The following is a 14,301-nucleotide window of genomic DNA, read 5'->3' on the forward strand; positions in this document are numbered from 1 at the left end:
TTCAGGCCTATTCAGGCGAATGCTTCAATGCAGCACCATGGAGTCCTGCATTGTAAGAATTATGGGGCTGGATAATCTGGTCCCCCAACCACACGTTTCCCGGTGGCACGCCATTTGCTGGTGGTGGGATTATATATTCCTGCCGCTTATCAATGGGATTTCTCATTGAAGCCACCCCACACCACCGGGAAACCCACGGGCGGGGTGGGCTGCTGGTGTGAACAGAATCCCAATGGAGAATCCCAACCATTGTCTTTTGGGTGAGACATCACACAAAGATCCTGTCTGCCTGTTCAGGGTGACGTAAAAGATTCCATGGCACATTTTAGAAACATAGAAAAATAGGAGCAGGAGGAGGCCATTCGGCCCTTCAAGCCCACTCTGCCATTCATTATGATCTTGGCTGATCATCCAAAGCAATAGCCTAGTCCCCCTTTCCCCCATATCCTTTGTTCCCCTTCGCCCTAAGTGCTATATCTAACTGCTTATTGAAACCATATAATAATTTGGACTCAAATACTTCTTGTGGTAGCGAATTCCACAGGCACACCACTCCCTGGGTGAAGAAATTTCTCCTCATCTCTGTCCTAAATGGTCTTCCCGGTTTCCTCAGTCTGTGACCCCTGGTTCTGGACACACCCATCATCGGGAACATCCTCCCTGAATCAACACTGTCCAGTCCTGTTAGAATTCTATAGGTTTCTATGAGATTCCTCTCATTCTTCTGAACTCCTGCGAATACAATCCTAACCAATTCAATCTCTCCTCGTATGTCAGTACTGCCATCCCAGGAATCAGTCTGGTAAACCTATGCTGTACTCCCTCTATAGCTAGAACATCCTTCCTCAGATAAGGAGACCAAAGCTGCACATAATATTCCAGGTGTGGCCTCACCAAGGCCCTGTACAACTGCAGCAAGATATTCCTGCTCCTGTACTCGAATCCTCTCCCAATGAAGGCCAGCGTACCATTTGCCTTCTTTACCGCCGGCTGCACCTGCATGCTTACCTTCAGTAACTGGTGTCTGAGAACACCCAGGTCTCGTTGCACGTTCCCCTCTCCTACTTTATGACCATTCAGATAACGCTCTGCCTTCTTGTTTTTGCTACCAAAGTGGGCAACCTTGCATTTATCCAAATTATATTGCATCTGCCATTCATTTGCCCACTCATTCAACTTGTCCAAATCACACTGAAGGATCTCTGCATCCTCCTCACAGCTCACCTCCCACCCAACTTGGTGTCATTTGCAAATTTGGAGATATGATATTTTATGCCCTCATCTAAATCATTAATATATATTGTGAATAGCTGGAGTCCTAGCACCAATCCCTGCGGTACCACACTAGACAAAGCCTGCCAATTTGAAAAAGTCACATTAATTCCTACTCTTTGTTTCCTGTCTGCCAATCAGTTTTCTATCTGTCTCAATAAACTACCCCCAGACCCGTGCGCTTTAATTTTACATGCTAGGGGCTGGTTTAACTCACCAGGCTAAATCGCTGGCGTTTAAAGCAGACCAAGCAGGCCAGTAGCACGGTTCGATTCCCGTACCAGCCTCCCCGGACAGGCGCCGGAATGTGGCGACTAGGGGCTTTTCACAGTAACTTCATTGAAGCCTACTCGTGACAATAAGCGATTTTCATTTTCATTTCATTTCATTTAATCTTTTATGCGGGACTTTGTCAAAAGCCTTCTGAAAGTCCAAAGAAGACAAGCAGGGACTCTTTCCTGGGTCGGCATCCAAGATGGGTCGTGTCAGGACTAAGACGGTCAAGAAAGCCGCCCGAGTGATCATCAAAAAGTATTACATCTGCCTCGACAATGACTTCCACACCAACAAGAGGGTATGCGAAGAGATTGCCATCATCCGCAGCAAGAAACTTTGCAACAAAATTGCACGGTATGTGACACACTTAATGAAGCGAATTCAGCATGGGCCTGTCAGAGGCATCTCCATCAAACATCAGGAAGAAGAGCGGGAGAGGAGGGATAACTATGTCCCAGAGGTTTCCACTCTGGATCAGGAGATGATTGTGGTGGACCCAGACACCAAGGAGATGCTGAAGCTGCTGGACTTTGGCAACTTGTCGAATCTACAGGTCACACAGCCTTCGGTAGGAATGGCCTTCAGGAGTCCAAGAGTCTAAAGTTTATTTGTACTACAATGTTCTATCATTTAAAAAAGACAAAAGTAAAGACAAGCAGGGAATTATGCCAATGTCTTGGCCAACATTCTGCCTTCAAACACCACCACCAAAACAGAATGACTGGCCATTCATTTCATTGCTGTTTGTGAGGCCTTGCAGTGTGCGAATTGTCTGTTGTGCTTACCTATCAAACATGAGTAACTACACCTGTAAAGCATTCATTGCTATGAAGTGCTTTGGAAAGTCCTGAACATTAAAGTCCACAATTGAGGTTAGATGTGTGGCTGTTGGCAGAACAGGTTTGTGAGCAGGTGAGGGCTGCTAGTCGGGGATATGTGGAGCTGAATGACACAGGTAAGGTTTCGGCCGCCACATTATGGGAGGCACTTAAGGCAGTAGTAAGGGGGAGAGTTTATTTCAATACGGTACACAGAGATGGAGCAGAGATGGCGAGGTTAGTGGAGGAGAGTTTTTTAAATAATAATCTTTAATAGTGTCACATGCTTACATTAACACTGCAATGAAGTTACTGTGAAAAGCCCCTAGTCGCCACATTCCAGCACCTGTTCAGGTGCACTGATGGAGAATTCAAAATGTCCAATTCATCTAACAAGCACGTTTTTTGGGACTTGTGGGAGGAAACCGGAGCACCAGGAGGAAACTCACGCAGACACAGGGAGAATGTGCAGACTCCGCACAGTCAGAGATCCAGGCCGGGAATCGAATCTGGGACGCTGGTGCTGTGAAGCCATAGTGTTAACCACTATGCTACCATGTTGCCGTACCATGAGAACCTTAAAAAAAAATACTCTTTTCTGTAAAGATGAAAGCCTAAATCCATAAGGTGGTTGCTTCATAGCGCCAGGGAGACAGGTGCTGGAATGTGGCAACTAGGGGCTTTTAACAGTAACTTCATTGCAGTGTTAACGTAAGCCTACTTGTGACAATAATAAAGATTATTATTATATATGCCAAATGCGGGAAATTGGGACTAGCTTAGTGGTTAAAAACTGGGTGGCATGGACAAGTTGGGCCGAAGGGCCTGTTTCCATACTGAAACCCTCTGACTCTATGATTCTAAAAGAGAAAATTATCTGCAACAATATCCCTCAGAACAGTTAACCTCCCATCCCACACCAGACTGTGGTGATATGCATAGCAATGTAGATGCTTGAATATATGACCTCCGACCAGCAGGTGGCGATAGAGATCTACCATGTGATTCCAGAGGTCCGGTAGTTGGTAGTAAGTCGTATTAGAGGACAGCCGCTGAGAAGTAGCTCCAGGAGAACTCACTGAATTCACTTATTCGTTATCTTTGTATCATAGTTCGTTGGTTATCTTTCCACGTGGTCATTTTGTTAATAAACTATAGAACTAGATGTTCTGTGTGCATCTTTACCATGGCCACAGACAGAATGTAACATGGTACCAAGTATGTAGAACAATTGAAGATAACTACGGAGAAGATGGGACGAAGAAAGAAAAAAGAAAATTCTTCCACCTACCTGGTAAACTACGGGCAACTGGAACTCAATACACGGAAATACTGTGAAGTTAGAGATGGAAGGTCTGAAGGCACCTCACCAGCTTCAAGTCACCAGTAACGTATTCGAGAATTGCCGTGTTTTTAAACAGCAATCCAGACTCTATGTTGCAGCCCTTGGCCTGCAGACACAGCCTGACAAAAGACATATTGCACTGCTCACGGTAGTAGGTCCTCAAGCCATAGACATTTATAATACCTTCACGTTCGACAGCGAGGCGGACAGCAAAAGCTTCAATTAAGTAATAATGTACTTTGATTGGCACTGCTCCCCGAAGAAAAATGAAACATTCAAACGTTATAGCTTTCGTATGCATACCCAGAAGGCAGGCAAATCTTTTGATAGTTTTCTGACCGACTTGCAGTTGAAGAGGCAGTCGTGCAAATTTAGTACATTAAAGTCGTCAATGATCCACGATCAGCTAGTGTTCGGGATATCGAAGGTAAGGTACATGAGAGGCTATTGAGGGAAGAAGAGCTTCAATTAGAAAACGCTATCAATATTTGTCATGCAAGCGAGCTAGCTGTACGCTCAACCTGAAATATTTTAGCGCCAATATCGAAGAAAACCCAGCGCCGTATGTATAGTGACGCAGTTGAATAAGAAACTTGGTCTCAGTGTGGGCGGCCATTAAAAATTTTTTTTTTAGAGTACCCAATTCATTTTTTTCCAATTAAGGGGCAATTTAGCGTGGCTAATCCACCTACCCTGCACATCTTTGGGTTGTGGGGGTGAAACCCACGCAAACACAGGGAGAATGTGCAAACTCCACACGGAAAGTGACCCAGAGCCGGGGTCGACCTGGGACCTCGGCGCCGTGAGGCAGCAGTGCTAGCCACTGTGCCGCCGTGTTGCCACTTGGGCGGCCACTTTAAGCGGCCGACCTGACCCGTCATTCTCTGCCAGGGATGAGGAAATCGACATTTTCCACGGTAATGTCCAGTATTTGGGAAGGTGTGTTTCAAATGTGGCAGAACAAATCACTTTGCGAAGCAATGTTTTTCATATCCAATAGTGAGCCAAACAGGATCAGTCAACGTGATTGATGAGGTGCCCATTGAAGTCCTGTTTTTCGTTGATCTGATTTCGACTGAGGACACGATGAGTCCGAATATGCAACGTGAAGAAGTCTTACTTATCAGTTGCAGCAATAGTGATGCTGGTACCATAGAAGACAGATGGACAATTCCATGGATGCTGAATGGCACATTGATCAAATGCAAGCTCGACACAGGAACGAGAACCAACCTTCTCAGTTTGTCCGATTTGAACGTCCTGCGAGTTAAACCAAAAATCGTCAATCAGACAAGACCACTGAAAGGTTACAATGGGAATGAGATTGCTAAATTGCCCCTTAATTGGAAAAATAAATAATTTGGTGCTCTAAACTTATTTTAAAAAACTTTATGCTTCATGTCTATCTAGTTAGTGCTTGGTTGAACCCTAAACTGGTAGGCATCACAAAAATTCAACAAGTTTCAAAGAGATGGACAATAAATGCAGAACTTTCCAGTGACACATGAATAAAATTTTTAAAATATTTTAATGAGGCTGCATTCCTAACATTTTATCTATCCTCCAGCTTCAACACTGGTCGGCCATGTTTCCTAGGCCTCAGATAACTAAGCAGCTGAAAGTAGGCGAGAACTGGTGGACCGGTTGATGGGCCAGAAGGAGCAGAGTGCTTCCCCCAGCCTACCGATCTCCCTTATTAACCTCCCCAGCTTCATCCTTTGGTCTGATCCATGACACCCCTCCAATTTCCTCCATGGGCTCACTGCCATTTTATGCAGGCATCCCACCCCACAACCCACCCCCATCGATGCCCTCGACAACTCACAATCACTCGTTCCCTCTTCCACATTCCCCAGCTTCGATCTAGTGCCTCATGCCTAGTTGTGCGATGGCGATCAAGGCCAAAAATCTGGCTGGTTGGAGATAGGAGGAAGCTGCAACATTGACTGCCTAGTCAGTCAGCGCACTGAAAAAAGACAACCACCTGGGGCGGGATTCTCCGTCGGCTGACGGCACCAAAATCATGATGGGCGCCGGTTTTATGCCAAATCGCACTTCTCCGATGCCTTGACAGCGGCGTCAATGCGTTCCACTCCACACGTATAGTAAACGCCATTGACATATCAGTAGCAGGCCTGGGCTTTCACGATTCTTTGCCTCCACTGGCGGGAATTCCTGACAGCGAGGCACACTTTTGCTTTTAAAAAGCGTGAAACAGGCACCGTAGATGATGAGGGAGAGATAGGAGGTAGGACACAGAGAGGCGCGACCATGGGCTGCCAGTCCTGATACTGATCGGGCTGGCTGGGGGGCGGGGAGAAGGGCCTTGGGGCCGAGGTGACCCCCCACAGGACCGAGGTGGTGCCCAGGCACGGACCGCCATTGCCGCAGCCATCTAGCTGCACACGCCCTGACCACCCGCCTTGGCCTAGGTTCTGCAGAGTGATACCGGCCGTATGGGTGGCCCCACCCACCACCCCGAATTCCACACCCCACCCACCACCCCCGCACCCCACCCTCTGTAATACCAATCCCCCCCAACCCAACCGGCCGGCACTCACCAGTGGGGCATCACGCGGCCCACACAAGAGTAATGCCCACAGTAGCCCCTACAGGTGGGGCACTGGACAGGGCCACGGAGCATATCGCTGGCAAGAGCAGCACCAGCTGACGGTCCCCTGGAAGCAGGGACAGGCATCAGGGCCAGAGGCCCCCCACGGTGCCGGGAACTGACTGCATCTCCACGATCGAAGGGACTGTTCCTGAAGCCTGTAATCCATCTGGACGGCAGCTCGTCCCTGGTGTCTGCCCACCCTCCTTGGGAATTCCTACCTCCACCTGATGTACCAGAGCATTTGTGTGGTGAGCACCAGATAGTGTCCCAGGAGCCCCTTCACTAAAGTGCCCAGCCGAGGTGAGTGTCTCTGCAATGGTGGAAGGTATTGATGACAGCTGTGACGGGAAATCTGTGTAATCCTCCGGCCCGATCTGCAGGGTTTCCTGCGTCTCGGGTATATGGCTCCCATCCCTGTCGGTATCCTCATCGCTGCTCGGTACCCAGGGTTCTGGCTTGGGACGGGGGACACCAATGGGCCCACCCCATCACCAGCAGGTCCTGGAAGACACAAGACAGGACGCATGATTAGACCGCAGGCCGGGGGGGGGTGGTTGAGGGGGTGGTGTGGGGTGAGGGGGTGGTGTGAGGTGAGAGGATGAGGGTGGTTTTGAGGGGGGGGGGGGGGGGTGACACTCATGTCACCGGGAAAGGCAACTCAGCAATGTCTCACTTCCTCGCCCGAGGCCAATCTCCACACTTCCCTTTCCTTCGGCCTGCTGACTATGCCTAGGGCCCACTTCTCTGCCGCAGTGAGGGGCCACAGGTACAGCGATCCCCTCCAGACTTCTCCCACTTCCAACAGCCTTGTCCTGGGCGGGGGGGAGCAGAAAAGGCATAGTGTTAGACAGTCCGATGCTTGCAGCTCAAGGGGTAGGTAGCTGATGCTTTCAGTGGCTAGGGCACCCACGCCATGGTGGCCGGTGCTGGCATATGGTGGTGTGGGGGTTCGGCTGCCCTCCTGATGGGGGGGGGTTGGGGTTACGGGCACGTGGGACGGAGGTTGGTGCCAGGGGCACAGTGCTGCCTTCTCACACTGGCCACCCTGAGGAGGTTGTGCAGTTTCTTCTGGCACTGCTGGCTGATCCGGATAGTGTTGCACGTGGCGCTTACTGCCTCTTCCACCTGCGCCCAGGCACAGCGAGCGGTGGCAGCTGGCAGCCTTCTTTCCTGGCCCGGTACAGGATGGCCCACCTCTCCTCCACGGCATGCAGCAGCGTCTCAAGCTCGGCGTCCGTGAATCTTAGGGCCGCTCTTCTTGCTGCTACCTTGATGGCTGGGATGGTGTGTGTGTGGAGGGCTGTGTGTATATGCGGCTGCAGCTTGTCAGCCTCCTGAGTGTCAATCGCAAAACCGGCGAATCCGGGACCGTTTCTCATTGGAATCAATTGCACTCCACGTGGCGCCAGTTCTATCGGTCCAGGTGTGGCACCAGTTTTGCTGTTGTGGAAATCTGCGAATCCTGCCCCGGCGTCAACACTTAGCCTCAGGGATAGAGAATTCCGCCGCTGATATTTCAATTGGGGTTCTCCAGCGGAAGGTGAGCAAAATCTTGGAGAAATGCTGTATACTGCTAAAAATTGCCTTTAAGAAAATTTATGAGGAGGATCTGGAGACAATTACACTCCAAAGTTATGGCAGGAGAACCCCATGGAGATTTAGGGCTAGAGTGTCTTGCAAGATCAATATTTGTTGTTATCCAATAGAAAAAATCTGGACTGATGGAAAGAAAGGCAGTCTGGCATAGATCTCAGAAAGTTTTTTCCTACTTTGAATTACCTGACTTATTTTCACCCGTGGCCATGTGTTTCTTTTCCAGCTAGCCAAGAAAGGAAGCAGAACACCAATAGTGAGTCATACATGTTGTTCATTGATTCAACTGAGAATCAGAGAAACAGCTGCACAAGTTAATTGGATTTGCATGTTATGCTAAACTAAAATTTAGCTCTTCGCTGTGGAACAAATGATTGTGCAACATTCTGCACTTTGATCTTTATCTAAATAATTCCAGAAATTCATATTTTGATTTGCTGTGTAGTCACAGGCAGCAATCCTGAAATGTGTGAGAATTCAATAAATGAAGGTAAGCACAGAGAGCCTAAACAAGATGATCTTTAGAATGTGTAACATTTAGGACTTCAGTGAGAGGAATCAATTAGCATAAAGGCACACAGGCATTTTACCTTGTGCTACTTTAAGCAGAGTTGCCATCAGCAGGCTTCTGTAAATATGGAAACAATGATAAATGCAATATTTGTGAAATATGATTTCAAGCCATGTATTAGAATTGAGTTGCATAATGGCATTTCATTGGCCAAAATAATTATTTTATCTTAACCATGCAACTTTTAAAATTGCCTTGCATAGTGAATAAAACAAAACACAATTTGTTGCAAAATGGATTAAGTAAATGCCATTGTTAATTGTTGAAGGCTTGTAATGAAATTATAGCACGTCCCTAGAGGTAATCACTGACCTTATCATGAAGAGTACAGGAAGTTTATTGACCTCTTGTGTTGTTTCCAAAAATGAACAGAACACATAAAGTTGTTGCACAACTCAGTCATTACATCATGATTCTGAGTCACTTTTTCCTCTATTAGCTCTTGTATGCACTTTAAAGATAGGCTGCAGTTCAAAAATTAGTCAGCCTTGATATGTTTCTATTAAGAACATAAAAGCATAAAGTAGGAACTTGAGCAGGTCATTTGGCCTTTCAAGCCTCCATTCAACAAGATGGTGGCTAATCTTCTACCTCAACTCTATCTTTCCACACTAAACCCATATCCCTTATTCCCTTACTACCAAAAACTCTTATCAACCTTGGTTTTGAATTCCAAAGACTCATGGCCCTTTGAGTTAAGACATTTCTCCTCATCTTAGTCCTAAATCACTGACCTTTATCCTGAGCTTGTTCTAGATTTCCCAGCAGGAGAAACATTTTCACATTTACCCTTTAAGAATTTTATATTTCAAACACCTCCGTTTCTTGGAATATTCGTCTTCGACTCCTCAATCTCTCCTCAGAGAAAAATCCTTCTATCTCAGGAACCAGTCTAGTGAACTTTCTTTCCATTCCATCTCTGGAAAGTATGTTCTTCCTTCAGCAGGGAGTCCAAATTTGCCACAGTACTCCTCAATAATGCCCTGCATAATTTTGTTATATTTACTCGTACTCCAAGTCCTTAGTAAGAAAAGCTAACATCCCATTGACTTCCTAATTTCCTGCTGAACCGGCATGTTGAACTTTGCGATTCATGCACAAAGACATCCATATTCCTTTGAATATAAACATTTCCCAGTCTCTCATCGTTCAAAATATTCTGCTTTTTAATGCTCCCTGCCAAAGTTGACAGCTTCACACTTCACCACGATGTATTCCACTTGCTTCCTTTTCGTGATCACTCACCCAACCAGTCTATATTCTCCGGCAGCTCCTTTGCATCCACCTAATTGCTGGCTTTCCCACCCAGCTTTGTTTCATCAGCAAACTTGGATATGTTACACTCAGTCTCCTCATCCAAGTCATTAATATAAATTTTAAATCACTGAAGTCCAAGAACTGATCCTCGTGGTACCTTGTTCTAACATTCTATAATTAGAAATCATTTAATATTTGTTGAAATGATGATTATGCAAATTTAAATTAGAAAGGTTCTTGAGGTGGTCTAAAAAAAAAAACCAGTTTTTTTCTACATAAGTTAGAAGTTCCATAGCGCGGGCGTAGTTCGGCGCATCCTGTATCAGCGGGAACATGCTGGAGCTCAACCTTGAGTAGAGTAGCTGAATTTTCGGAGCTTCCGATGGTGTAGGGTCCGCTGAGGTGATGTAGGCCTCGAAGACAGCCAGCCAGTGGTTAAAGTCTTTTCTGGCGTTCGGCGATTGCGGATCCAGCTGCAAACGGTCAGGTTTTATTCTGATGTCCATGATTCGGAAAATCTCACGGTAATAAATTGATACGCTATCAATTGCACATAAAGACTCGAATCGGTACAAGAGAGGTTTTATTACCGTGAGATGTTATTCCTTCGACTGCAGCTGTAGAATGGCAGCTAAGGAGAACTCATGAATATTTATACGTCTCCCTGTGGGCGGAGCTAGCCGGCAGGGGCTTACCGGCAAACCTGTAATAGCAGGTACTGCTGTACATCCCCTAATACAGGTACACATATATATACAGTTGTGGATCACCACACATACAAGTCCATCACTTCAACATACAATACAGATCCTCTTAATTTTGACAAAAAGAAACAAATAGCACTCAAATTCCACTCAGAGATATTGGAAGAAAGTGTCACTTACACTAAAGATTCAATGTTAATTAGATTTTTGCTGTATCAACTTGGAACAACAACAGTAACTGCCCTATCCTGGACAAAACATGAGCGATTAACAAAAACTACTCTGACAAGAAATTTGACATAGCCACCTTGCAAAAAGCCCATCTCTCAGTCATCTCCAACCATATAGCCCACATTCCAATTAACCAACTAATTGTAAACAGGGATAACAAGACATATGGCCGAGCCACCTACATCAAGGAAAGCTTCACCAAAAGTACAGAAGACCTAAAATCAGATGACCACTAAAATTAGGTGACCCTTACTTCACCTCCATCAAAGTAGCAAAGCTGATCATCGCAAATGTCTATGAGCTACCAAATAAACTAAAGCTTACAGCATGAGCAACATACTACCATCCTAAAGACAGTAATCAGCACCTGCACTGGAGGTTAGATGTGGGACTATTGGCGGATGAAGGGGTGTGCGAGTGGCTGAGGAAATGCATTCAGAACTATCTGCAGGTCAATGACACGGGGGAAACTTCGGCAGCGGTGGTTTGGGAAGCATTGAAGGCAATGGTAAGGGGGGAGCTGATCTCGATCCAGGCTCATAGGGAGAAGCTTGACAGGGCAGAGACGGACAGACTGGTAAGTGAGATATTACAGATCAATAGGAGGTATGCGGAGACCCCAGAGGCAGGGCTCCTGAGGGAGGTTGCAGGCGGAGTTTAGCTTGCTGACCACAGGGAGGGCGGTGGGACAGCTGTGAAAGGCGAGGGGGTCGATCTATGAGCATGGAGGGGGTCGGAGGGGATGAGGCACTTCTTGGAGGGGCTGAATTTCCCAACGGTGGACGGAGAGTGGGTAGAAGGGCTGGGGGCCCCAATTGGGCTGGAAGAGATAGTGGAAGGCTTGAAGGCCAATCAGGCGGTTAAGGCCCCCGGTCCGGACGGGTACCCATTGGAGTTCTATAAAAGGTTCTCGGGAATACTGGGGCCATTGTTGTTGAGGTTGTTCAATGAGGCAAGGGAAAGAGGGGTGCTGCCCCCGACGATGTCACAGGCAATGATTTTGCTGATTCTTAAGCGGGACAAGAACACGGAACTGTGTGGGTCCAACAGGCCAATTTCCCTGCTGAATGTGGATGCCATGTTGCTGGCCAAAATCATGCCTTCCAGGATTGAGAACTGTGTTCCGGACGTCATTGGGGAGGACCAGACGGGATTTGTTAAGGGTAGGCAGTTGGTGGCCAATGTAAGGAGGCTGTTAAATGTGATCATGACAAATAAAAAAAAAAAAAATGTGATCATGATGCCCCCGGAAGGTAGGGAGGTTGAGGTAGTGATCACAATGGATGCAGAAAAGAGCACAGGGTTTCGCTCTATGCGGATAATCTGTTTCTGTACGTTTCGGACCCAGTAGAGGGGATTGGTGAAATCATGAAGATTTTTGGGGAATTTGGCCGTTTGCGGGGTATAAGCTAAACATGGATAAGAGTGAGATGTTTGTGGTTCAGGCAAACAGGAGGGGCAACTGGGGGAGCTGCCGTTTAGGTCAGTAGGGGGTAGTTTTAGGTATCTGGGCATCCAAGTGGCGCGGGAATGGGACCGGCTGCATAAATTGAATCTGGCTAGGCTAGTGGACCAAATGAAGGACGATTTCTGGAGATGGGACGTGGGACGTTGTCGCTGGCCGGGAGGGTACAAACGGCGAAAATGACAGTCCTCCCGAAGTTCCTATTTGTATTTCAACAGGGGGCCAACAGGGTGATCACGGGCTTTATCTGGGTGGGCAAGACCCCGCGGGTAAGGAAGGTAATGCTCAAGCGGAGCCGGGGAGAGGGCGGGCTGGCGCTGCCAAATTTGAGTAATTATTACTGGGTGGCTAACATAGCCATGATCAGGAGGTGGGTGGTGGGGGAGGGGTCGGCGTGGGTGCGTATGGAGGCGGCTTCTTGTAAGGGCACCATCTGGGGACATTGGCAACTGCGCCTCTGCCACTCACACCGGCGCGGTGATCCACCAGCCCTGTGGTGGTGGCGGACCTGAGAGTTTGGGGTCAGTGGAGGGGGCATGTGGGAACAGTGGGAGCATCGGTCTGGGCCCCAATTTGTGATAATCACCGGTTTACCCCAGGGAGTATGGATCCCCCATGGTTCCGGTTATGGTGGAGAGCGGGAATTGAGAGGATGGGGGATGTGTTCATAGAGGGGAACTTTCCGAGTATGAGGGTGCTGGAGGAAAAGTTTGGGCTGGCAAGGGGAAACAAATTCAGATACTTGCAGGTGCGGGACTTCCTTCGTAAACAGGTGGCAACCTTCCTGCTCCTACCGCTGAGGGGGATTCAGGACAGGGTAGTTTCTAGTGGGTGGGTAGGGGAGGGGAGGGTTTTGAACATCTATAAGGAGCTTATGGGGTCAGAGGAAACCCTGACCAAGGAGCTGAAGCGTAAGTGGGAGGAGGAGCTGGGAGGTCAGAGAGAGGATGGTTAATGGGCAGACGCGTTGAGTGGAGCCTGACACAATTTAAGGTTGTGCACCGGGCTCACATGACAGTGGCCCGGATGAGCAGATTATTTGGGGTGGAGGACAGGTGCACAAAATTGCCGGGAGGACCGGCGAACCATGTCCACATGTTTTGGACATGTCCAAAGCTTCGGGGATTTTGGCAGGGGTTTGTGGACGTCATGTCCAAGGTTTTAAAAACAAGGGTGGCGCTGGGTCCAGAGGTGGCGATTTTCGGGGTGTCGGAAGATCCGGGAATCCAGGAGGAGAAAGAGGCAGATGTTCTGGCCTTTGCTTCCTGGCAGCCTGGAAATGGATACTATTGGCATGGAGGGACCCAAAGCCCCTGAAGTCGGAGACCTGGCGATCGGACATGGCTAGCTTCCTCTGTATGGAGAAAATTAAGTTCACCTTGAGAGGTTCACTGTTAGGCTTTCACCCGGAGGTGGCAACCGTTCGTCGACTTCCTTGTGGAAAATTAATCGTCAGCAGACGGGCGGGGAGGGTGGGGTGGGGAGGGGGGGGGGGGGTGGTAGTAGTTTAGGTTAGAGTGCCTACAGAACCTGGGTACAGCAGATACTTAGAATTCTCTATCAATCAGATTCCATCCCTCCCCGAAAACTACCACCACTTCTCAAACTGGCAGCCTCTAACTTTGTTCCCTGGGTCTTCAGAAAAACTTTCATCCCCTTCCAGAAGCCATTTGCTTTCTGGGTTCTAGAAGAATATGGAGAAACAGAACTCAAGTCCCATGATGAAGGGCACATCATAAGGTGGCAGGAAACAGCAGAGAGAATTAATTTCACACACTCAAGCTGAAAGACTTGGAAACATCTCAGCTGCCTAGGAGATGCCAAGCAACAACTAAGCAACAATAATATACATGGCCCAGAATCAACACTTCAGAGCTCCTAATGAACTCAAAGATACCGGCAACAGGGAAGATAAGCAGACGGTAAAATGATGAAGTCTCTCAAGACTGCCCCAGAGCAGACAGACTTATCAAACCCTCACACACAAAACAAAGTGGACAATGCCCTCATGGTGACCAAATCAGGTAAAGTTAGGACTCAATGGTATTTGTCCAGAATTCTTGAAGAATATCAGTTCATGGGGAAGTTCCAAGCAAATCTGTGTCCCATCACCCAGAGCATAGGTACCATTCCAAATATCTTTCACAAATCCAAG

At 47.7% G+C, this 14,301-nt stretch overlaps 1 protein-coding gene across 1 annotated transcript; it reads left to right on the forward strand.

Annotated features, from left to right (window-relative positions):
• The first annotated feature begins 1,735 nt into the window (after positions 1 to 1,735).
• LOC119962371 (40S ribosomal protein S17-like) lies at positions 1,736 to 2,195 on the forward strand. The gene has a single exon (XM_038790338.1). It carries the CDS (start codon positions 1,748 to 1,750, stop codon positions 2,147 to 2,149), a length of 402 nt encoding a protein of 133 aa, XP_038646266.1. The 5' UTR covers positions 1,736 to 1,747; the 3' UTR covers positions 2,150 to 2,195.
• Positions 2,196 to 14,301: the final 12,106 nt, after the last annotated feature.

This window comes from Scyliorhinus canicula, chromosome 2 (genome assembly GCF_902713615.1).
Source record: "Scyliorhinus canicula chromosome 2, sScyCan1.1, whole genome shotgun sequence".
NCBI lineage: Eukaryota > Metazoa > Chordata > Chondrichthyes > Carcharhiniformes > Scyliorhinidae > Scyliorhinus > Scyliorhinus canicula.